The following is a 25736-nucleotide window of genomic DNA, read 5'->3' on the forward strand; positions in this document are numbered from 1 at the left end:
AAAAAGAATTGATGTTCAACCATTTCAGGAGGCAGTATATGATGAAGAATCGAGGGTACTAAAGGAAGAAATCCAAGCTGCTCTGAAGGCATTGGTGAAAAACAAGCCTCCAGGAATTGACAGAGTACCAATTGAGATGTTTCAACAAAGGGATGCAGCGCTAGAGGTGCTCACTTGTCGATGATGAGAAATTTGGAGGACAGCTACCTCACCAATTGACTGGAAGACATACATATTTGTGCCCATTTCAAAGAAAGGTCATACAACAGAATGCAGAAATTCTTAAACGATATCATTAATATCACATGCAAATAAAATTTTGCTGAAGATCATTCAAAAGGGTTTGCAGCAGTACTTCAGCAAGGAACTGCCAGAAATTCAAGCCAGATTCAGAAGAGAACATGGAATGAAAAATATCATTGCTGATGTCAGATGGATCTTGGCTGAAAGCAGAGAATACCAGAAAGATGTGTACCATTGTTTTATTGACTATACAAAGACATTTGACTGTGTGAATCCCAACAAATTATGGATGACACTGAGAAGAATGAGAATTCCAGAACACTTTATTATGCTCATGTGGAACCTGTACATAGACCAAGAGGCAGTTGTTCTAACCAAACAAGGGAATACTGCGTGGTTTAAAGTCAGGAAAGATGTTCACCAGGGTTGTATACTTTCATCGTACTCATTCAGTCTGTATGCTGAGCAAATAGAAGCTGGACAATATGAAGAACATGGCATCAGGATTGGAGGAGGACTCATTAACAACCTGCGATATGCAGACTACACAATCTTGCTTGCTGAAAGTGAAGAGGACTTGAAGCACTTACTAATGAAGATCAACGATCACAGCCTTCAGTATGGATTACACCTCAACATAAAGAAAACAAAAATCTTCACAACTGGACCAATATCATGATAAACAGAGAAAAGACTGAAGTTGTCAAGGATTTCATTTTACTTGGATCCACAATCAACGTCCACTGAAGCAACAGTCAAGAAATCAAACAACATACTGCACTGGGCAAATCTGCTGCAAAAGCCCTCTTAAAAGTATTAAAAAACAAAGATGTAACTTTGAACGTTAAGGTGCGCCTGACCCAAGCCATGGTGTTTTCAGCCGCCTCATATACATGTGAAAGCTGGATGATGAGTAAGGAAGACTGAAGAATTGATGCCTTTGAATTATGGTGTTGGTGAAGAATATTGAATATACCATGGACTGCCAGGAGAATGAACTTCCATCTTGGAAGAAGTACAGCCAGAATGTTCCTTAGAGGCAAGGACGGCAAGACGTACTTTGAACATGTTATTAGGAGGGACCAGTCCCTGGAGAAGGACATCACTCTTGGTAAAGTGGAGGGTCAGTGAAAAACAGGAAGACCCTCAACAAGATGGATTGACACAGTGGCTGAAACAATAGGCTCAAGCATAACAATTGTGAGGATGGTGCAGAACCGGGCAGTGTTTTGTTCTGTTGTACATCGGGTCGCTATGAGTCGGAACCTACTTAAAGGCACGAAACAACAACAACAAAAGGAAAAATAAGCTTTTCATATCTTTAAGCCAGGTGATGGTTTTGTAACCTGGAGCAAGGCACCAGCCAAAGTTGGCCGTCTACCCTCCCATAGAAACTGGGAGAAAGAGATGTCAACTTTCTTGATAATTATATTTCAAAGAGATGGTTCCCCGGCCCCAGAGGAAACATTTCTGAGTTTTAAAGCTGTCAAGAAGCTTGTTTAGCCTTTTAAAGGGATTTATATACCGTTAAGAAGAGGCAGAGAAAGAATTTATAATTACTAGTTTTCTAAAGTAAATGCTCTAAGTGTGTGTGGTGGGCGGGGAGATGAGTCTCCTTCCCTTCCTGCAACAGGGAAAAAAATTTTCCTTTTGACAAGTATTTATCCTTACAGCGGTCACTTGGGACCGAGGCTAATAGAAAGTTTCCATCTTCATAAGGGTTCCATAGTCACAAAAGCAGACAGCAGGTAGGTTTGAATCATGTACTGTCTCATCAAATTTCTGTATGGAGAGACCACTCATGATTGCTTATAGGTTCCTGACAAAAGCAATTCACTTGGAAGGGCCTAACTTCAAGGAAAGAAGCCCAATCCTAACGTGACTGTAGGGAAGAGGAGTGGAATTCTTTTGTGCAACTGAATAACTACTGAAACAATTTAATATAAACATTTTTAAGATCTTTTTATGGCAAAAACCACTAACAGTGAAGTGAAAGGAAAAACGACAAAATTGGGAAAATATCTGCAATGTTATAACTCAGAACTAATTTCCCTAATATATGAAGAGCTTTTAGAGCTCAGTAGGTGAAAGTCCAACAATCAAATAGAAAACAGTGAAATGTATATGTACAGACAACTTACATCAAAGGAAAAACAGATGACTTAGGTATAACCTTTGAAAAGATGCTCATCCACACTCATGATGAAAGTGTGCAAAAGCAAATGAAGACTCCACAGAGCTCTAATTCTTCACTAATCAGATTCTCAGTCAAGTCTGAGGAGGCACTGTTTTGATGCAAATGTAAGAAAAGCATCACACTGACATGTTCCTAGTAAGAGTGGAAGGGACACAGTCTCTGTGGATGGCAATTCACCGATATCTATGAAGATTACACAAAAGCCCTTCAACTTAATATTTCACTTTGGGAATTTGTTATACAATTATACATGAATAAATGCAAAATTTCACATTACATCATTGATTGTTACTTCTTTAAATGTAACACATGGAAAAGAAATGCCATTCAGTATGCAACTTATTTTGTCCGTTTATTCTCCTCCTGTGTGTCTAGTGTCCCTGAGTCCAGAACCCCCTGCCAGTTCAATGTTTTTAGAGATTGTATTTCCAGCATGTTTGTCTGGGAAGGGTGGGAACTATTAAGGAAAGCAGGGCAGGGAAGTAGGATATGATCACCCCTGCTAAGTGTGGGGACTTAGGACTTCATCTGCATCTTACGTAGATTGAAAAAATTTTTTTATTTGGAAATAATTTTAAACTCACAGATAAGATGCAAATATAAAAATAATACAAAGTCTTGAAACACTTTACTTAGATTCACCTATTGTTAGCATTTTACCCCATTTACTTTATCATTTTCTCACTCTCTCTCTCTATGTGTGTGTGTGTTTCTGAACCATTTCAAGGTAAGTTATATACATCATGGTCTTTTACTCTTAAATACTTCAGTGTATACTTCCTAAGAATAAGGATATTGTTTTATATTATCACAGTACAATCATTAGCTTCAGTAAATTTAAGATTGATATAATACTTTAATCTACTATTCATATTTCAGTTTTTTTCACTTGACCCAATAATGTTATACAGATTTTTAAGCAATCTCTCTGCTTTTAGACTTCTGCCTCACCTGGATCATCTATCATGATGGGAGACTAGTTCTTGAAGTTTTTGGGTTTTTCAGGTTATTTGCCTTGCTTATGAACAGAATTTTCTTTGATATTCATTTATGCTGATATTCATTTTCTAAATAACCATTCTTCTATCTGCTTTCTATTTTCCAATAGTGTGCTTTGGAATTTCATATATCTTCTAGACCCATCAAAGATGGAATTCATGTTCTGTTTTTTATTCTCCATTGTAGGATGAATTGTATAAGAAAGGAGTAGAAAAACTATCTTCCACTAATTTAATAATGAAAATATTCCTGTAGGGTATGCTATGGATCTAAATACAGTGATTCTAAAGAATGATGTAACTCAATGAAGAAACGTTAGGGGCAATCCCTAGGAAACAAGCATGCTCCCTACTATCACTTTAATTCATCAAAGTGTTGGAGGTTCTAGCCAGTGTAACGTATAAGAAAAAGAAATTTTAGGCATAAGGAATGGGATGGAAGAGTAAAAAAAACTATCACTTTTTGCCAGAGAAGTCAAAAGAATACACGGACACCCTGAGGGACCGAGTTACTGGGCTGAGGGCTGGGGACCACGGTTTCAGGGGACATTTAGTTCAATTGGCATAACATAGTTTATAAAGAAAATGTTCTACATCCTATCTTGATGAGTAACATCTAGGGTCTTAAAAGCTTGTGAGCAGCCATCAAAGATACATCGACTGGTCCTACCCTGGCTGGAGCAAAGGAGAATGAAGAAAACCAAAGACACAAAGGAAAGATTCACCCAAAGGACTAATGGACCACAACTACCACAGCCTCCACCAGACTGAGTCCAGCATAGCTAGATGATTCCCGGCTACCACCACTGACTGCTCTGACAGGGATACCAATCAAGGGTCCCAGACAGAGCTGGAAAAAAATGTAGAACAAAATTCAAACTCACAAAAAAAGACCAGACTTAGTGATGTGACGGAGACTGGAGAAACCCAAGAGCATGGCCCCTGGAAACCCTTTTAACTCAGTACTGGAGTCACTCCTGAGGTTCATCCTTCAGCCAAAGATTAGGCAGGCCCATAAAACAAACAATAATACACGTAGCTCAACTATATATACAAGACTAAATGGGCACACCAGCCCAGCGGCAAGGAAGAGAAGGCAGGAGGGGACAGGAAAGCTGGACGAATGGAAATGGGGAATCCAAGGTTGAGAAGGGGAGAGTGTTGACGTGTCATGGGGTTGGCAACCAATGCCACAAAACAGTATGTGTTTTAATTGTTTAATGAGAAACTAATTTGCTCTGTAAACTTTCACCTAAAGCATGATAAAAGAAAAAAAATTACTAATATACATAAGTAAACCATACTTCAAGGAATTAAAGCCTGTGTATATATTCAGCCATATATACAAGATGACTTGATAAGAGTATTCATTATAGTATTTTTTAGGAGGAAAAAAAAAAAGGGAACAACCTAAATGTTCATGAATTGGTAAGTAATGATGTATCTATACTATTGAATACTGTGCAGATGTTCAAAAGGATAAAGTTAAGGGGCACATGAGTAGTTTGCAGACTATGGCTCCCAAAATAGCCTCATCGGCATCGCCTGGAACTTGTTAGAAATGCAAATTCTTGGACCCCATCCCAGACCTACTAAATCAGAAACTCTAGAGAATGGAGCCCAGCAATATGAGTGTTAACAAGCCAGCCCTCCACATGATTCTGAGGCACACTAAAGTTTGAAAACTACTTGGGTAGATGATATATCGTGAAAGATTTATAGGTGCTGTTAATGAGAAAGTCAGGAATAATTTGCATAGTTTAAATCAATTCATATATAAACAAAGAACAGATATGTCTATAAAATGTGTATTTGCATATAAATTATAATAAGGAGACTCCAAAGATGAGCACCAAATGTTTCCTATGGATAACTTTAGATTGAATGTAATGGAGAGGGGAGCATGTTAACTGAATTATTTTTTTTACTCCAATATTTATGTATGAATTAAATATTTTCAATAAGAATATATTCATGTATCACATAGGTGATTTAAACATAATAAAAATAGAAAGTGGAATAAGAAAGAAGGATTTTAGTTTTATTTTACAGTTGTTGTATGGTGCACTTGAGAGGGGCCGGGATGGGTCACACCAGTATAATAGTTTGCTTCCCCAGTACGCTGGAAGTTTTATGAGGGCAGGGGCTATGCCTGTGTAGGTCATAGATGTATCCCCAGAAATTCGCATAGGTCCACTCACCAAAAAAAGCACTTAATAAATATTTGTTGAACTTAACTGTACATTTTTGTATCCAGAATGAGCCTTAGAGATGATCTAGTCCAACTACCATAATACAGAGATGAAGAAACAGAGATCTAATGTTGTGATGCCTGGCCAATGAAGTCACAATAAGCTCTTCAGTAATAAAGTAAAAATTAGTACCACAATCCCCAATACATAACCCAGACTTTATCTATCATAATAACAATGAGGTGGACCTGGATTTCAGGCAAAGTAATTTGATGTTAAACAATCCAGATAAGAAAACATCACTGTCATGAATTGTGTCCCCCTAAAATATGTGTTGAAATCCTAACTCCAGTACCTGTAAATATGACCCTGTTTGGAAATAGAGGTTTTCTTTTGTTATGTTAATGAGGTCATGCCAGAGTAGGATTAGTCCTAAACCTAATCACTTCTGAATTATGTAAAGAGCAGAATAGACACACACAGAGGAAAGAGGAAGACAGACTGAAGACAGATGCCTCTAACAAGCCCAGGAACGCCAAGGATTGCTGGCAGTTACTAGAAGTTGAATCAGACAAGGAAGGAGCTCTCCCTAGAGCTACGCACTGAATTTGGACCTCTAGCCTCCTGAACTGTGAGAAAATAAATTACTGTTCTTTAAAGCTACCCACTTGTGGTATGTTTTGTTATGGCAAACCAGATAACTAAGACAACCACTCTCTAGTGGCAAAAGCCTTTCACTGCAGACCAACACTCTAAAAGGAGAAAACCATCTCTTAAATATTAAATTGGACATATGATGCTATAAAATCAAGCACACAATACACTCATTCTTATATCATGAGACGTCCATTTTATTTTGCATTTTCAAATGGCAACAGTTAATTTGTGTCAGATGAACATTTCATTCAATAGTCACTTCTCAAAGACAAAACAAAAGTCAGCAAACTATCTATACTCTGTTAATATTGGTATTCCTTTGACCTGCTCAGTCTTCCTTAGATTTAGAGTTCAGGAGACAGAAAATCTTCATCAAAATTTAGCATTTGACTCTACAGTGTAAGGTTGTTCTAGGGTGCTTTCCTCTCTAATATAACTTGCAGAAATGTTTCCCTAGATAGAGTCTAATGTGGGTTTGGCATTGACATAAGACACTGAATATAAAAAAAAGAGTTTTCCCAATTTTTTGATGGGTCAGGAAGAGTGAGAAACCAATAGTTATTTCATAGTGAGGGATGGGAAGAGCCACACATGTATGGAGGACAGGGGAGGAAAGGCTCCATGTCCACTGGAAAGCAAATGGGCTCTATGCGGAAAGAAAAATACTTTTAGAGTGAGACCTACACACCTCCTGGATCACAAAACAGTGTAAGATACACACATTTCCCACATGTACCTGAAAGTGGGGGAAGTGACACTTTGAAATTAAGCAGCATTACTCACCCTTCCTTCCAACCACCAGCAGTAGGCAAAGGGAATGAAGATGTGGGGATCAAAAGAGCAGGTCTTTTGCTTAATACTCCTCCCTGGTCAGTCATGGCCACTAGCCTCACCAAAGATAAATAAATTTCAAGATTCTGCTGAATTCAAAACCCCCAGAGCTTCTGAGGTAACTTCCTGGAGACAGAGCTGTAAGGGACCTTCAGGGCCTACAGCCAGGTGTGTCACATCAGCCACTTTGGCTTAGTTTCACTGTCTTACCAGACATCCCGTGGAGTCGGCGTGATATAGTAGTGAGATATTCAGCTATGTGGCTCCTCTTGTAATTTATTTCTTCTTCAAATACAAAAATACAGAGACAAACATTCATTTTCTAGGACTAGAACTGGGAAGTCTTGTTGATCAAATTGAGGGAGGAGAGGTATACCTGAGATATTTTTAGCAGATGGCTGTGAAAATTAAGGGCTGCCTATATTCTCCTTATAGGCCAAGGGTCTGGGACAGACAGTTCTATTTGAAGAATTACTAGCACGTACCATTCTGAGGTTCAAGGGTCTGTTAAACAATGGGAGATCCTAGGGAAAACAAAAAGTTATTTGCCAATGAAAACCCAAGGGAAAATCATATTGAAGAACTGGGACACCAAAGTAAATTAGAATGACATCCACAGGATCAGTGTCTTTGACTGACTACTACCTTACAGGTGAGCTTGCAGTTGAGTCATTTGCCTGAAGAAAATGCAATTGCTGAGAGCATTAATAGATTGAGTAGAAGAGCAAAGTAAATTATCTTTAGGATAAGCTATTAAAAAAAAGAATCCAGTGTTATGGAATGTATATGCATAGCTTGTTTATTCTTTTATGTCTCTATGATTTGGTTTTACTTCTAGTGTTGGTTGTCTTTTTCAATCTTTCACCTATATAGGTCTAAGTAAATTTCCTATCACTTTCCTGAACAATACAATAATCACAGACGTCATTAGGAGAAAGAGACGAATAAATATAACATACAGCAGGGGCCTTTCGTTAATTTTTCCCACAGGCCCACTATCAATGCTTCCTCCAAACCCTTCCTCCTCACAGAAGGGAGGGGCCCAGCCATACAGGCAGTGGCAGTTTCTTCTATTGTTGCAAATCCCTCGGTTATTGCACTTCTCGGGCAAACAGTCAAAACGTAGGGTTGTGATTTTGACACATTCTCTGTTAACGCACACCAAGTTATCACCACAGGAAGTGCCATCCTTCACCATGCCAAAATCTGGTAATCCACTGGCTAATAAGGAGGCGTGATACTCTGTTCCCCAGCACAAGAGATTTTCCTTCTGCAGATGAGTGGAAATTAGAGTAGTATGATCAGGCATGTTAGGGATTGCCTTGACGTTGGTGCACTGCAGCCTTCCACATAATGCGTTTTCAGATGTACACCTTAGGTAGCCTGTACCCTGGAGTCCACAGTTTCCAAATCGATCACCCAGTAAATTTGTGGCATCATAGCACTGATGTGGAGCATCCATAGCTCCTTCCCCAAATATATTTTGGCACTGCAGATACCGAACATAGCACCCCTTTTTATAACAAAGGGAACCAGCTCTGCAAGGCGTTCCGTCCTGCTTGTAAATGTCATCCGGGCAGACACTTGAATTCCCATCACAGTACTCCGCAAGGTCACATTCGTTTAGTTCCTTCCTACATATGTATCCGGATGGACGAAATTGACAGTGATGACAGCAAAGACCAATGCTACAGTTGGCCCCAGGTTTCAATTTGCAGTCTGGTTGGCAACATGTGTTTCTTTTACAGTCCTCTTTTGAGCCACAGTCACATTCCTCACCTTCATCCACAACTTTGTCTCCACATTCCTTCACTGAAAATGCCATCTCTGGTATATTATTTAGGCAATCAGCCATTTTATTTATTAAGTTAAAATAATTGATAAAACTACAGTTACTAAACCCATTATGCCCAAGACCCATGATACAGTTAGCACTGCCTCCTCTACATTGACAGAGCCCTGAGTCATGTGTCATTCCCACACCATGTCCCAGTTCATGTGTAGATACATAAGCAGGAGAAATCATGTTTCCAGTTCCAAGAGTACTAGTTGATGCACCATGATACTTATCACAAACACCTCCGATCCAGCCCCACCCACGTGCATCACCAAAAGAATCTTTTACAAACAAGTGTGACCAATCGGTTTGAATTCGAGGATATTGGACGTCTCTTCTATACTTTGAAAAAGAACGAAGAACATTAAGTAATTGTTTGTTACTAGTATTTATTTTATCACTGTCAGTCCAGATTTCAATAGCTGATAGATGGATGCGTAGATTTAGTGCCTGAAATTGAGAGTCCATAAAACCTGCCATAAGAAGTCCTTCAAAAATGATATGGGTTAAGTTATGTTTCCTAAACACAAACCTCTTGTGATCAAATACAAGGAGCAACTCCAGATACTTTCTGTGGATGTAGATGTCACGATATTCCAGCAGCTCTGACGATTCATGTCTGGATATCTGCCATTCTATTCCTTCATCAGTTAAGCCACAGGCCTTAGTGCTAAACTCCTCATCCTTTAGGAGATAAAAGATGTGCTCAAAGCTGGAGGAGGCTCTGAGAGGCTCAATTTGGTAAACTTGCTCTTCCAGCCTCAGCATGCCGTGGAGGCCTCCCAGGCATGTACTTAGCGTAGCTTCAGACTCCTGGGATCCTTCCACAAAGCCAAGGTAGTTGCAGTTCCTGGGTAAGTAAGGGTGATCCTCCAGGAAGTCTCCTTGGTCTGTGAAGGAGAACACTCGAAGGTGTCGGGGCACCAGGAGCCTATTGAGTCTCAGGTGGAGAATATAATTCTTGCCAATCAGGTGCAGGAGGTAGGATACCTGCCCTGAACCAGTCTGTGTCTCCATTCTGGGGCTCACCTTTCTGGGAATGATGATTTCGTAGGAGTCGAAGCCCCACTCCGGGTGGAGATTAAAACTCTGCCCCAGGCAGCCTGGGTCAGCGCGGATTGCCATTAGGGCTAGTAGCAGGATGGAGCTGTCTGGATACAGGGAGGGCCCCATCGAGCCCCCACCCCCCTCGCCTGAGCCTGGGAGCAAGGTCAGGTGTGAACGGCAGTGGCCACCACTAGATGCGCCAGAGGGAAGTGCGGAGAGCGAGCGGCGCCCGCTGGGGCGCCTCGGTACTGCACAGGCCGGAGTGAATCCAGCTTTTGGCTCTGCTGCGCCTGGTTCAGGGCCCGGCCCGCCCAGCCGGGGTCGCGGCTGTGCCGTTGGGCTCTAGAGCAAGAGAGCGTAGTCGAAGGGCGCGAGGATAAGAGAGCGCTAGACACGCGGAGGGACTAGGGGACTAGGGGAAAAGCAGCAAGGTCGTCTGGAATGAAGTAGAGGGTAAATTGGGAATCAATGGAATTTACAGAGACCAATAACATCTGTTCTAGTGCTTACTCTGCGCATCTCTAGACGTGCCTTTCTGTTACTTTTTTAAAATCAGAATCGAGATTTTTATCTAGAGTTCTGGGCCCTAAATTCTTCCACTTCTTGAGGGGTTTTATGACTGCACTCAGTGGCTCATTCTGGGGAAGCCTTCTGGATGGATAAACTATTCCTTAACCTGCGAGAGAGCACGAGAGAGACTTAGGCCTTTAACAGTCCGTGGAAGACAGTCCATCCTACTCAAGTTATGAATATATTTTTCGAGAAAAACTGACCCACATCAGGTCAGATGAGCGTGTCTATGTATGAGCAAGCATTTAGCCCTGGTTTTCTGTTTTCTTGTGGCTCTGGTTCATCCCTGGCCTGGCATCCTTATACCATCTCAAAGAGATGCTAGTCTGTGGTGCAGAAACAATGAAATATCGGTTTGATGACAGTGCCAGTCTAGGTCATTATGTTTTGCTGTAATATGTAAGGAAGTCCTTCATAAACCCATTGGGGTCGAGTGGATTGGACTCATAGCAACTGTATAGGACAAAGTAGAATTGCCCCATATGGTTTCCAAGGAGCGCCTGGTGGATTCGAACTGCCAATCTTTTGGTTAGCAGCCAAGCTCTTAACCACTGCACCACTAGGGCTTCCAATGTCCTTCATACATGCATGTAATTAGTAAGTGCCAAGCAGTGTTAGGAGATGAATATATATATTAATCTAACAGTTGAGCTTTCTGCTACTAACCGAAAGGTCCGTGGTTGGAACTCACCCAGGGGCTCAGAGGGAGGAAGAAAGACCTGGTGATCTGTTCTTGCAAAGATTCGTTGTTATTGCTGTTTGCCATCCAGGAGATCCCCACCCCTAATGACCCTATAGGACAGAGTCAAACTGCCCCATAGGGTTTCCTAAACTGTAATCTTTATGGGAGCAGGTGACTTCCAACTGCTGACCTTTTGGTTAGCAGCCAAACACAACCATTTCGACACTAGGGCTCCTTCCCATAAAGATGACAGCCTAGTAAAACCCTATGAGACAGTTCTCATGAGGATCACATGAGGATCACATGTATATGAGGGTCGCTATGTGTCGAGATCTACTCAATGGAATCTAACAAAAGCAATATACATAGGGCTCCTGCACTCTCAGATCTTGGAGGCCAGCCATGAAAGCAGTAACATATAAATAAACAGTAACAATAAATTGTACTAGTTGGTAATTTATCAGTTATTGACACTTACTGAAAAAGAATAGCAGATCCCTGTAACCCGAAGTTTAGCTAGCTCAATTTTCACTTCTACACGGTTTTGGAATGCTGTTTGGTCTCTAAATAAAACTGCCTTGGAATAGCACAACTTTCCTGCACAATAATTTCTCTGTTTCCCTTTCCCCCACCATCTTCTGGTTTTTGTTGACATTATCTGGTACTTTTTAAAGAGATTTTTAATAATATACTTTACTGCTTGCTGGTTCTACTTTATGAATCTCTTTTAAGAAATTGTAATCAAATTCACAATTATATTAACAATTATTTTGAGTTAACTTTGCAATGCAATAGGGTCTTACTCATTGGTCTTCCTTATTCTTTATATGTGCCACTTCTGTGAACTCGTATTTTATTTTCCCTGAGTAGAAAGCCCTCCCTTTTATTTATTTATTTATTAAAGAATACTTTAAAACTTTGAATTTTCATCAGGATGTGCCTAGGTGTGTGTTATAGATTGAATTGTATCCCCCCAAAAATGTATGTCAACTTAGCTAGGCCACGATTCCCATTACTGTGTGATTGTCCACCATTTTGTCATCTGACGTGATTTTCCTGTGTTGTAAATCCTACCTCTATGCTGTTAATGAGGCAGGATTAGAGGCAGTTATGTTAATGAGGTAGGACTCGATCTACAAGATTAGGTTGTATCTTTAGTCAGTCTCTTTTGAAAAATAAAAGAGAAACGTGAGCAGAGAGATGGGGGACCCCATTACTACCAAGCAAGGAGAGCCAGGAGTTTGTGTGTCTTTTGGACCTGGGGTTTTTGTTCTGAGAAGCTCCTAGACCAGGGGAAGATTGATGACAAGGATCTTCCCCCAGAGCCAATAGAAAAAGAAAGCCTTCCCTTGGAGCTGGCACACTGAATCTGGATTTTTATCCTCCTAGACTGTAAGAAAATAAATTTCTCCTTGTTAAAGCCATCCACTTGTGATATTTTTATTATAGCAGCCCTAGATAGCTAAGACAGTGTGTATGTATGTGTGTGTGTTTTCAGTTTTCTTTTAAGGTTTAGATAGATCCTTTAAAAAACAAACAAACAAACAAACAAAACCCTGTTGCTGTCAAATCAATTTCAACTCATAGTAACCCTATAAGACAGAGTAGAACTACCCCCATAGTTTTCCAAGGCTGTAATCTTTACGGAAGCAGACTGACACATCTTTCTCCCATCACATCTTTTTCCTGCAGGGAGTCTGGTGGGTTCCAACCGCCAACTTTTTGGTTAGCAGCCCAGCACTTAACCACTGCACCACCAGGGCAGTGACAGATCCTTCACCGGGGATATTATCTTACGTTATTTCTTCAATTACCCATGCTCTTTGTTGTTGACACTTCTTCCTTCTAGAACTCCTATAAGTACTCATTTAATTCCTGAACCTGCCTTCTATACCTTTTTTTTTAATTCTTACAATTGAAGCTGTTATCTTTTTTGTACTGTGTTTAGACAAAGGCCTCAGCTTGATCTCTCAACTCACTAATTCATTGTGTAGTCCTGTCCATTCTGCCATTCAGGTCTTCCTATTTATTAAAAGTACTGCCTGGCGAATCTAATATTTCCAAGCCTGGGTTTTGTCATCTGTGAAACAATAGCAAAAAGATGGAAACAACCTAGGAGCCCATTAAAGGATGAATGGATAAATTATGATACGTTCACACAATGGAATACTACGCAACGATAAAGAACAATGATGAATCTGAGAAACTTCTCACAGCATGAATGAATCTGGAAGGCATTATGCTGAGTGAGTTTAGTCAGTCACAAAAGAACAGATATTGTATAAGACCACTGTTACAAGAACTCAAGAAAAGGTTTAAACACAGAAGAAAACATTCTTTGATGGTTATGAGGGCAAGGAGGGAGGGAGAGGGGTATTCACTAACTAGATAGTAGGCAAGAATTATCTTAGGTGAAGGGAAGGACAACGCAAACTACAGAGGAAGTCAGCACAACTGGACTAAACCAAAGCTAAGAAGTTTCCTCAATATGACCAAACACTTTGAGGGACACAATAGCAATGGCGGGGGTCTGGGGACCATGGTTTCAGGGGACATCTAGGTCAACTGGCATAACAAAGTTTATTAAAAAAATGCTCTGCATCCCACTTTGGTGAGTGGTGTCTCGGGTCTTAAAAGCTAGCAAGCGGCCATCTAAGATGCAGCAACTGGTCCCAACCCACCTGGAGCAAAGGAGAATGAAGAACACCACAGACACAAGGAAAACATTAGCCCAAGAGACAGAAAGAGCCACATAAACCAGAGAGTCCATCAGCCTGAGACCAGAAGAACTAGATGGTGCCTGGCTACCGCCAATGACCACCCTGACAGGGAACACAACAGAGAGTCCCTGATGGAACATGAGAAAAGTGGGGTGCAGAACTCAAATTCTAGTAAAAAGACTAGACTTAATGGTTTGATTAAGACTGGAGGGACCTCGGAAGACATGGCCCCCGGACTCTCTGTTAGCCCAAAACTAAAACCATTCTGAGATCAACTCTTCAGACAAAGATTAGACTGGACCGTGGGACTTAAAATAATACTCATGAAGAGTGTGCTTCTTAGCTCAAGTACATACAAGAGACTAAATGGGCAGCTCCCGTCCATAGGCGAGATGAGAAGGACAGAGAGGGTCAGAAGCTGGTTCAATGGACACGGGAAATCCAGGATGGAAAGGAGGAGAGTGCTGTCACAGTATAGGGAGAGCAACTAGGGTCACATAACAATGTATGTATAAATTTTTTTATGAGAAATTAACTTGAATTATAAACTTTCACTTAAGTGAGAAAAAAAAAACGAAAGAAAGCTAAGCATGTTCTTTCTTCCCTTTTGGCTTTCTATCCCAAGCCTTTGCACATTTTATTGTAATACTTTACTTGTCTTCTTGAGCCACCCTTTGAGATCTTCTGTTCAACTCTTTTACTTCATCATTTCTTCCTTTCATCTTAGCTGCTCTACTTTCAAAAGCAACCATCAGAATCTCTTCTGACATCCATTTTGGTCTTTTCTTTCTTTCCTGTCTTTTTAATGATCTCTTGCTTTCTTCATGTATGATGTCCTTGATATCATTCTACGACTCGTCTGGTCTTCAGTCATTAGTGTTAAATGCGTCAAATCTATTCTTGAGATGTTCTCTAAATTCAAGTAGGATATACTCAAGGTCGTACTTTGGTTCTCATGGACTTGTTCTAATTTTCTTCAACTTCAGTTTGAACTTGCATATGAGCAATTGATGGTTTGTTCCACAGTCAGCCCCTGGCCTTGTTTTGACAGATAATATTGAGCTTTTCCAAAGTCTCTTTCTGCTGTTATTCATAGGATTTTCACTGGCCAGTTTTTCAGAAGTATACTGCCAGGTCCTTCTTCCTAGTCTGTCTTAGTCTAGGAAGACAGATACCTGTCCACCAATGGTGACCCTGCTGGTATTTGAAATGCTGGTGACAAATCTTCCAGTATTACAGCAACGTGCAAGCTACCACAGTATGTCAAACTGACAGGCAGTGTCACATGTCATTAGAGAATTGCAAATTAAAACAACGATATATCACTACATGCCTATTAAAACCCATTGCCATTAAGTCAATTTCAACTCATAGTGACTCTATAGGACAAGGTAGAACTACCCCATAGGGTTTCCAAGGAGCAGCTCGTGGATTCAAATTGCCAACATTTTGGTTAACAGCCGAGCTTTTAACAACAGTGCCACCAGGGCTCCACACACCTATTAGAGTAGCTAATATCCAAAACACTGACAACACTAAATGCTAAAGAGGATGTGGAGAAACTTGGTGGAAATGCAAAATGATGCAGTCACTTTGAAACATAGCCTAGCAATTTCTTACAAAGCTAAACATAGGCTTATCATACGATCCAGCAATTGCACCTCTGAATTGAAAATTTGTGTCCACATGAAAAACTGATATATATGTTTATAACAGCTTTATTCATAATCACCAAAAATTCAAGTGACCTAGGTGTCCTTCTATAGGCAAATGGATAAACAAACTGTAGTACAACCGTACAATGGAGTATTATTCAACGATAAAAATAAATAATCTACAAAAAGACAAGGAGGAACCTCGAAAGGATGTTGCTAAAGGCAAAGAAGCCAGTGTAAAAAGGCTACATGCTGTATTATTTTGTTTGACCACTCTTCTCTTCAAGGGCTACAGTGAAGGAACAAAAATGTGTTTACCTACCCCATGGGTACAGGCATAATGACTCACCATTGAGACTTTTCCCTACTAGTGACTTCTGGGCATCCTATGCCCTGATCACTTGAGTAACTTGTGTGGTTTGACAGGAACTCATGCTGGTCCCAAGATTCCTTATGCAATTAATCTCCTTCCTGAAGCCCAGAGTGATGGTGATGGTGGTGGTGAGGGTGCCCCTGTATCCCATGGCATGAGCAGCATCAGTCATGTCCCCAGTGAGAATAATTCACGCAAGTATACAGAGAGGCCTCTTTAGGGTCTCTTTCTCCCCTCTCATACATTATTGGAGAGAATGTAAAATGGTGTAACCACTTCGGAAAAAAGTCTGACAGATTCTTATACAACTAAACATCTACCAACTCTACAATTCAGTAATTCTTAGGTATTTTTCCGAGAGAAATTAAAACATATGCTCACAAAATGACTTATATAAGAATGTTCATAGCAGCTTTATTCATAATAGCAAAATCTGCAAATGTTCAGGTGTGCATCAATAGGAGAATGGATGAAACATTGTCATATATTCATTCAGTGGAATAGTAAAAAGGAAAAATAAAAAGGGACTAACTACTGATGCACATAACAATGTGGATGAATCTCAAAAGCATTATGTTTAATGAAAGAAGCTATACACAAAGGAGTGAATACTCTTTAATTCCAGCTATAGAAGTTCTGGAACAGGCAAAATTAATCCATGGTGGGAAAAAAGTCAGAACAATAGTTGTCTGTGGATAGGGCAGGAATTAACTGGGAAGGGGTCTTAGAAATTTTCTGAGTGATGGAAATATCCTGTATCTTCCTAGGGATTTGGATTACACAGATGTATTCATTTGCCAAAACTCAGCAACTGTATACTTAAGATTTCTACATTTCATTTTATATAAATTTTACCTCAAAAGAAAAAAAAAACCTCTAAACAAGTAATGAACACTAGTAAATGATATGCATTTTGAAGTATGTAAAGGGACATGTACTGATGTCTGCAAATCACTTTAAATGCATCAGAAAGTAAGATGGGCTAATGTCATGGATTGAATTGTGTCCCCCCAAAATGCATATGTCAATTTGGCTAGGCCATGATTCCCAGTATTGTGAGATTGTCCACTGTTTTGTCATCTGATGTGATTTTCCTATGTGTTGTAAATCCTACCTCTATGATGTGGCTTGAGTGGCAGTTGTGTTGATGAGGCAAGACCCAATGTACATGATTGGATTGTGTCTTGAGTCAATCTCTTTTGAGATATAAAAGAGAGAAGTGAGCGGAGAGACGGGGACCTCACACCACTAAGAAAGCAGTGCTGGGAGCAGAGCACGTATTTCGACCTGGGGTTCCTGCACAGAGAAGCTCCTAGCCCAGGGGAAGACTGATGAGAAGGACCTTTCTCCAGAGCTAACCAAGAGAGAAAGCCTTCTTCCAGAGCTGGAGCTGACACCCTGAATTTAGACTTCTAGCCTACTAGACTGTGAGAGAGTAAACTTCTGTTTGTTAAAGCCACCCACTTGTGGTATTTCTGTTACAGCAGCATTAGATGACTAAGACAGCTAATGAACGGATAGAGGGATGAGTAAATGTATAGATAAGTGCTAATAAAACGTTAATGGTAGAATCTAGGTGATAGGTATACAAGTAAAAATATACCAAATTTATAAAAGTCTTTCAACTTTGTTGTGTTTCTGAAAAATTCATAGTAATAAAAAACAGCTTTTTCCCAAACCTACTTCAGGCCTTTGGAGACCCCACAAGGGAGGAAAACTGTCAGCCACATCCTCTGTCAGCCACACCAAGGATTGGCCACATTATTGAAATACCACCTTCTTGCCTAGGAATAAAACTATGCTTTCTAACTAATTTGAAAAGGAACTGCCAGAGCTGTCCCAGGAGTGACCAGCTCATGTGGTCAGAGAGAAGCATCCACTGGACTGTAACTACTAGTGCATTAGAGTGAGGCTCAGCATCAGCCGCCTGCTCCTCCTCTCTGTGGAGCAGCACAAATCATATTCCCTAGTTTCCTCATGAGACAGTTCTAGTCCGCATAGTCTACTACCTAACAAGATGGCTCCTGACTGCTTCTAACCTGGTCTTCTCGTGCAGCACTCAGATTTGCCTCTATTGCTCAGGGTGATCATTGTGGGATAAACTGTCTCTCCAAATGACTGGAGGCCTTGGTAGGTGTCTTGGTCACCTAGTGCTGCTATAGCAGAAATACCACAAGTGGATGGCTTTAACAAAGAGAAGTTTATTCTCTCACAGTCTAGTAGGCTAGAAGTCCAAATTTAGGGTGTCAGCTCCAGGGAAAGTCTTTCTTTCTCTGTTGACTCTGGAGGAAGGTCCTTGTCATCAATCTTCTCCTGACTAAGACCTACTCAGGCGCAGGAACCTTGGGTCCAAAGGATGTGCTCTGCTTCCAGCACTGCTTTCTTGATGGTATGAGATCCCCCTGTCTCTCGACTCGATTCTTTCTTTTATATTTCAAAAGAGATTGATTCAAGATACAACCTAATCTTGTAGATTGAGTCCCGCCTCATTAATATAACTGCCGCTAATCCCATCTCATTAACATCATAGAGATAGGATTTACAACACATAGGAAGATCACATCAGCTGACAAAATGGTGGACAATCATATAATACTGGGAATTATGGCCCAGCCAAGCTGACAAATCTTTTTGGGGGACACAATTCAATCCATAACAGTAGAAGAGAAAGCCCAAGAAGGGTTCCAGCCAAGCTACGGTAGTTCATAAACCCATGGATCTTCCCCATCATTCTCTTGTGTATCCATTAAACATATGCTGAGCCTTTCCTATGTGCCAGGCACTGTGTGAGGTGCTAAAGTAGAGAAATGGCCTCTGTTTTCACAGAGCTCACAGTACCAGCCTTTCTGCACCCTCACTGCCATATCCTCACACAGAAATGTCCTGGGCTTTCAGTTTTTGCCTCTGGATCTTCAGGAATGGCTTTCCAACTTCAGCTGGTGCTAAGATTGCTTAAACAACTGATGGTACCCTGGGACCCATCATCAGGAGGTCCCACTCCTGAAGCCTCAGGTGGCAGATCACATCCACTGCTCTCACTTGAAATCATGTATCACAGGAGTTACTTTTCAGATACAGGACTGGGTGAAATGAAATCCAAATTCCTACTACTGTGTGGAGGTCCTGAACTAAGCAAGACCTTCTTGTCCCCTAATTGTCAGTACTAGTGCTCCATGTCTCACCAAGCATACAGTCAAGCCACTTATTTATATTTTCTTAAGTTTTAGAAACTTTTGAAAGTATAGGAAAGAAAATGGCATAAATCCATAGCCTTGCCCCCAAAATAAACTACTGTTAATATTTGCTTCCTCTTTTCAAAAGAAAATTTCTCTATTGATTATGTAAAAGATAAAATGTCTTTAGAAAATCAGAATTAAAGGGTCTGAAAGAGTTCAGGATGTGAATAATTTTCAGCGCTGAAAGTAAATGACAAAATTTTTTTTTCTAACTTATCTGTTTTTCTTAAAGAGGGTGGAGAGTGGGTGCACTGAGTGCCTCATTGGGGAGCTGGAGAGGAGGATTTGTTCAGAAATAGAGGGCAGTTAGAGATACCGGGGAGCCCCTGGGTGGCGCAAATGGTTAATGTGCTTGGCTGCTAACAGAAAAGTTGGAGATTTGAGTCCAACCAAAGGCATCTTAGAAGAAAGGCCTGGCAATCTATTTCCAAAAAAATCAGTCATTGAAAACCCACAGTTCTACTCTGATACACACGACGTTGCCATGGGTTGGAGTTAACACAATGGCAACTGGTAACTGGTAGAAATACTGGAGGCTTATGGTTTTGCCTCAGGTCTTGACTTATCCACTTCTGTGCATTCAAGCATAAATTCTTTGTGTGTGAAAATATACTTTATTTTCTACCTAATGTAAGAGCTTTGGCTAGAACCTTGGGAGTGAATGATATTCTACCCTTCATTCCCAGCCTGTAGGCACCACAGTAAAAACTTGATACTAAAAATGTCATTTTAAACTTTTACTATGTAGCAAGAACTATGCTAAATTATTTGCATTTGTTATCTCATTTAATATTCACGACTTCCTTCTGGAAGATGTACAGTTAATATCTGATTTTATTATTAAGCAAGTAGAGAATTCTTTTTTTTTTTTTTGCTGTGTTGCAGCAGAAATTTTTTTTATTATGCTTTAGATGAAAGTTTACAGAGCAAATTAGTTTCTCATTAAAAAATTAATACCCATATTGTTTTGTAACATTGGTTACCAACTCCACAACATGTCAACACTCTTCCCTTCTAGACCCTGGGTTCCCCATTACCAGCTTTCCTGTCCCTTCCTGACATCTTGTCCTCGCCCCTGGGATAGTGTGTCCATTTAGTCTCATTTTGTTTTATAAAAACAAAAAAACCAAACCCGTTGCTGTCGAGTTGATTCCGACTCATAGTGACCTTATGTAGGCCAATCTAACCTGTGGCTGAAGGGTGAACCTCAGGAGTGACTTTAGAACTGAGTTGAAAGGGTGTCTGGGGGCCATGCTCTCGGGGTTTCTCCATTCTCTGTCAGATCAGTAAGTCTGGTCTTTTTATGTGAGTTAGAATTTTGTTGTGATCCTGGTCACAGCCATCAGTCGTGATAGCTGGGCACCATCTAGCTGTACTGGACTCAGTCTGGTGGAGACCGTGGTAGCTATGGTCCATTAGTCCTTTGGACTAATCTTTTACTTGTATCTTGTTTTCTTCATTCTTCCTTGCTCCCAAAGTGGTGAGACCAGTGGAGTATATTAGATGGCTGCTCACAGGCTTTTAAGACCCCAGACGCTACTAACTAAGGTAGAATGTAGAACATTGTCTTTATAAACTGTGTTATGCCAGTTGAGCTAGATGTTCCCCAAGACCATGGTCCCCACAGCCCTCCACCCAGCAATTCAGTCTCTCAGGGAGTTTGGATGTGTCTATGGAACTTCTATGACCTTGCCTTGTACAAGTTGAACTGGCTTCCCCAGTATTGTGTACTGTCTTACCCTTCACCAAAGTTATCACTTATTTATTGTCTGTTTACTTCCCCCCCACCCCTCCCATCCTTGTTACCAACAAAGATTGTTTCTTTTTGCACGTAAACTTTTTCGTGAGTTTTTACTGTAGAGGTCTCATACAATATTTGTCCTTTTGTGATTGACTTATTTCACTCAGGATAATGTCCTCCCGTTTCATCCATGTTATGAGTTGCTTCACAGATTCATCATTGTTCTTTATCATTGCGTAGTATTCCATTGTGTGTATGTACCATAGTTTATCCATTCATCTGTTGATGGGCATCTAGGTTGTTTCCATCTTTTTGCTATTGTGAACAGTATTGCAATGAACACGGGTGTGCATATGTCTATTTGTGTGATGGCTCTTATTTCTCTAGGATGTATTCCTAGGAGTGGGATTGCTGGATCATATTGTATTTCTATTTCTAGCTTTGTAAGGAAGCTCCATATCATTTTCCAAAATGGTTGTATCATTTTGCATTCCCAGCAGCAGTGCATAAGAGTTCCGATCTCTCTGCAGCCTCTCCAACATTTGTTATTTCCAGTGTTTTTGATTCTTGCCAGTAATGCGGGAGAGAGATGGTATCTCACTGTGGTTTTAATTTGCATATCTCTAATGGCTAGTGATTGGGGGCATTTCCTCATGTGTCTGTTAGCCGCTTGAATGTCTTCTTTGGTGAAGTGTCTGTTCATTTCTTTTGCCCATTTTTTAATAGGATTATTTGTCTTTTTGTTGTAGAGGTGTGGATTTTCTTGTAGATTTTAGAGATTAGAACTTCGCCTGACTTTTAAGGTCCAAAATTTTCTTCCCAGTCTGTAGGTTCTCTTTTTACTCTTTTGGTGAAGTCTTTCGATGAGCGTATGTGTAGGATTTTTAGGAGGTCCCAGTTATCTAGTTTCTCTTCTGGTGCTTGTGTATTGTTACTTATGGTTTGTATTCTGTTTGTGCCATGTATTAGGAATCCTAGCATTGTCCCTATTTTTTCTTCTATGATCTTTATCGTTTTAGATTTTATATTTAGGTCTTTGATCCATTTTGAACTAGTTTCTGTGTATGGTGTGAGGTATGAGTCCTGTTTCATTTTTTTGTAGATGGACATTCAGTTGTGCCAGCACCATGTGTTAAAAAGACTGACTTTTGCTCATTTGATGGACTTTGGGCCCTTGTCGAATAGCAGGTGACTGTAGGTGGATGAATTTACATCTGGGTTCTCAATTCTGTTCCATTGGTCAATGTATCTGTCGTTGTACCAGTACCAGGCTGTTTTGACTACTGTAGCTGTATAGTAGGTTCTGAGGTCAGGTAGTGTGAGTCTTCCTACTTTATTTTCCTCTTCAATAGAGCATTACTTATCTCGGGCTTCTTCCCTTTCCATATAAAGTTAATGATTAGTTTTTCCATCTATTTAAAGAATGTAATTGGTATTTGGATTGGGATTGCAGTGTATTTGTAAATTGCTTTGGGCAGAATTGTCATTTTCACTATGTTGAGTCTACCTATCCATGAGCATGGTATGTTTTTCTAGTTATGTACATCCCTTTGGGTTTCTGCCAGCAGTGTTTTGTGGCTTTCTTTGTATAAGTCTTTTACATCCCAGGTTAGATTTATTCCTAAGTATTTTATTTCTTTAGGGGTTATTATAAATAATATTGCTTTCCTGATTTCCTTTTCATCATTCTCCTTATTGGTGTATAGGAATCCAGCTGATTTTTGTATGTTAATCTTGTATCCTGCCACTCTGCTGAATCTTTCTATTAGTTCAGTAGTTTTCTCATGGAGTCTTTAGGGTTTTCTATGTATCGTATCATATCATCCACAAACAGGGACAGTTTAACTTCTTCATTATCAATTTGGATGCCCTTTACTTCTTTTTCTTGCCTAACTTATTTAGGTAGGACTTCCAGCGCAGTGTTAAATAGGAGTGGAGATAAAGGGCATCCTCGTCTAGTTCCTGTTCACAAAGTGAATGTTTTCAGCCTCTCTCCATTAAGAATGATGCTGACTGTTGGTTTTGCATAGAAGCCTTTATTATGTTGAGAAATTCCACTTCTATACCTATTTTATTGAGAGTTTTTATCAGGAATGGATGTTGGACTTTGTCGGATGACTTTTCTGCATCAATTAAGATGGTCGTGTGATTCTTTTCTTTCCCTGTATTTATGTGGTGGATTACATTGATTGATTTTCTAATGTTGAACCATCCTTGCATACCTGGTATGAATCGCACTTGGTCATGGTGTATTATTTTTTTGATGTGATGCTGAATTGTATTGGCTAGAACTTTGTTGAGAATTTTTGCATCTATATTCATGAGAGATATTGGTCTGTAATTTTCTTTTTTTGTGGTGTCTTTGCCTGGTTTTGGTATCAGGGTTACGCTGGCTTCATAAAATGAATTCAGAAGTATCCATTCCTTTTCTATATTCTGAAATAGCTTGAGTAGTACCGGTATACTCTTCTCTGAATGTTTGGAAGAATTCTCCAGTGAAGCCATCTGGGCCGGGGCTTTTTTTGTTGTTGTTGGGAGTTTTTTTAAAAATTTTTATTACCTTTTCAATCTCTTCTCTTATTATGGGTCTGTTCAGATTTTCAACTTCACTTTGTGGTAGTTTGGGTAGGTAGTGCGTTTCTAGAAATTCATTCATTTTCTCTAGATTTTCAAATATGTTGGAGTATAGTTTTTCATAATACTCTGTTATACTCCTTTTTATTTCAGTTGGGTCTGTTGTAATGTCCCCCATTCCATTTCTTATTTGGGTTATTTGCCTCCTCTCCTATTTTTGTTTTGTCAGTCAGGCCAATAGTTTGTCGATTTTGTTGATCCTTTCAAAGAGCTAACTTTTGGTTTTGTTGATTCTATTATTTTTCTATTCTCTATTTTATTTATTTTTGCTCTGATCTTCATTATGTCCTTTCTTCTGGTGGCTGTGGGCTTCTTTTGCTGTTCTATTTGTTCGAGTTGTGTAGTTAATGTTTTCATTTTGTCCCTTTCTTCTTTTCTGATGTGTGCATCTATTGCTATAAATTGTCCTCTGAGGACTGCCTTTGCTGTGTTCCAAAGGTTTTGGTATGATGTGTCTTCATTCTCGTTTGATTCTAGGAATTTTTGATTCCATCTGATTTCTTCTATTACCTAGTGATGTGAAAGCAGGGTGTTATTCAGTTTCCATGTAATTGATTTTTTTCCTTGCTCTTTATCTTGTTAATTTCTACCTTGATGGCATTGTGCTCAGAGAAGATACTTTGTGTTATCTAAATGTTTAGGATTTTGTTAAGATTTGCTCTGTGGCCTAAGATGTGGTCTATTCTGGAGAATGTTCCATGTGCATTGGAAAAGAATGTGTACTTTGCAGCTGTTGGGTGGAGTGTTCTATATATGTCTATGAGGTCAAGTTGGCTGACTGTGCCCTTTAGGTCTTCTGTATCTTTGTTGAGTTTCTTTCTAGATGTTCTGTCCTTTACTGAGAGTGGTGTGTTGAAGTCTCCTACTATTATTGTGGAACTGTCAATTTCTCTTTTCAGTGCTGTTAGAGTTTGTTTTATGTATTTTGGAGCCCTGTCATTGGTGCATGGATGTTTATTATGGTTATGTCTTCATGATGGATCATCCCTTAATCATTATGTAGTGTCCTTCTTTGTCTTTTGTGGTTTATTTTGTTTTAAATTTTATTTTATCTGTTATTAGTATTGCCACTCCTGGTCTTTTTTGGTAGCTCTTTGCTTGATATATTTTTTCCATCCTTTGATTTTTTAATAAATTTACGTCTTTGTTTCTAAGATGTGTATCTTGTAGACAGCATATTGATTGTTCCTGTTTTTTATCCATTCTGTCACTTTCCATCTCTTTATGGGTGCATTTAGGCCATTTACATTCAGTGTAATTATAGGTAAGTGTGAGTTTATTGATGCCATTTTGTAGTGCTTTTTTTTGTAGTGTTGACGTTTTCTTTGTTCCTCTTACTCTCCTGTGCTGAATTCCTTTTGTTTATGGATTTTTTTCATTTCTTTTGTTTTTGTAGCTTTTGTTTTTACTGAGACTTTGTTTTTCTTCTTTATTTTGATGAGTAGGTTTGTTAACTATCTTTGTGTTTATCTTGAAATTTACCCTTATCTTCCTGGATTTGAACTTTGTATTACTTGGTATCGCCTTGCCTTCCTCTCCATTAAAAGGTTCTTTACCTACACTGTTTATTACCTCTCTTATTGTTCTGATGCAGTTGTCATTTACAGGTTAACCTCTCTGGTTCCCTGTTGTAATTCTTTTGGTTTTAGATAGTCCTTGAGAGTTCATTTCCTAGGTTGGTATCTGGCTGGTACAATCTGCGTCCTAGATTCAGCTTGTGGTCGGGTGTTGCTTGTTCTCAGATCAAAGGACTCCCTCTAATAATTCTTGTAAGTTTGGTTTGGTTTTTACATAGTCTTAATTTCTGTTTATCCGGAAATGACCTAATTTCACCATCATAATTGAATGAGAGTTTTTCAGGATATATTATTCTTGGCTGGTAATTTTTTTCTTTCAAGGTTTTATATATGTCTTTCCATTGCATTCTTGCCTGCATGGTTTCTGCCAAATAATCCAAGCGTAGTCTTATTGTTTCTCCTTTGAATGTAACTTTTTGTTTTTCTCAAGCTGCTCTCAGGATTCTTTGTTTGTCTTTGGTTTTAGCAAGCACGGCTATGATATGCCTTAGTGATTTTCTTTCGGGGTCTATCCTATATGGGGTTCGTTGAGCTTCTTGGATGGTC

The 25736-nt window shown here is 39.7% G+C and overlaps 2 protein-coding genes across 2 annotated transcripts in view; one reads left to right on the forward strand and one right to left on the reverse strand.

The window, feature by feature from the left end:
• Nucleotides 1-7983: 7983 nt before the first annotated feature.
• LOC101359210 (disintegrin and metalloproteinase domain-containing protein 30-like) lies at nucleotides 7984-10080 on the reverse strand. The gene has a single exon (XM_004380428.3). The coding sequence runs from the start codon at nucleotides 10078-10080 to the stop codon at nucleotides 7984-7986; it is 2097 nt and encodes a 698-aa protein (XP_004380485.3).
• A 16-nt stretch (nucleotides 10081-10096) lies between these two features.
• Nucleotides 10097-25736, forward strand: part of REG4 (regenerating family member 4) — an 84941-nt gene continuing 69301 nt past the window's right edge. The window contains 1 exon segment of the mRNA XM_023734832.1: nucleotides 10097-10247. Coding sequence (XP_023590600.1) covers nucleotides 10097-10247 — 151 coding nt within the window.

Source organism: Trichechus manatus, unplaced genomic scaffold (genome assembly GCF_000243295.1).
Source record: "Trichechus manatus latirostris isolate Lorelei unplaced genomic scaffold, TriManLat1.0 scaffold00073, whole genome shotgun sequence".
In the NCBI taxonomy this organism is placed as follows: domain Eukaryota; kingdom Metazoa; phylum Chordata; class Mammalia; order Sirenia; family Trichechidae; genus Trichechus; species Trichechus manatus.

Excerpts from the sequence above, each read along its gene's own strand:
- LOC101359210 (XM_004380428.3), bottom strand. The coding sequence starts at position 10,080 with ATGGCAATCCGCGCTGACCCAGGCTGCCTGGGGCAGAGTTTTAATCTC.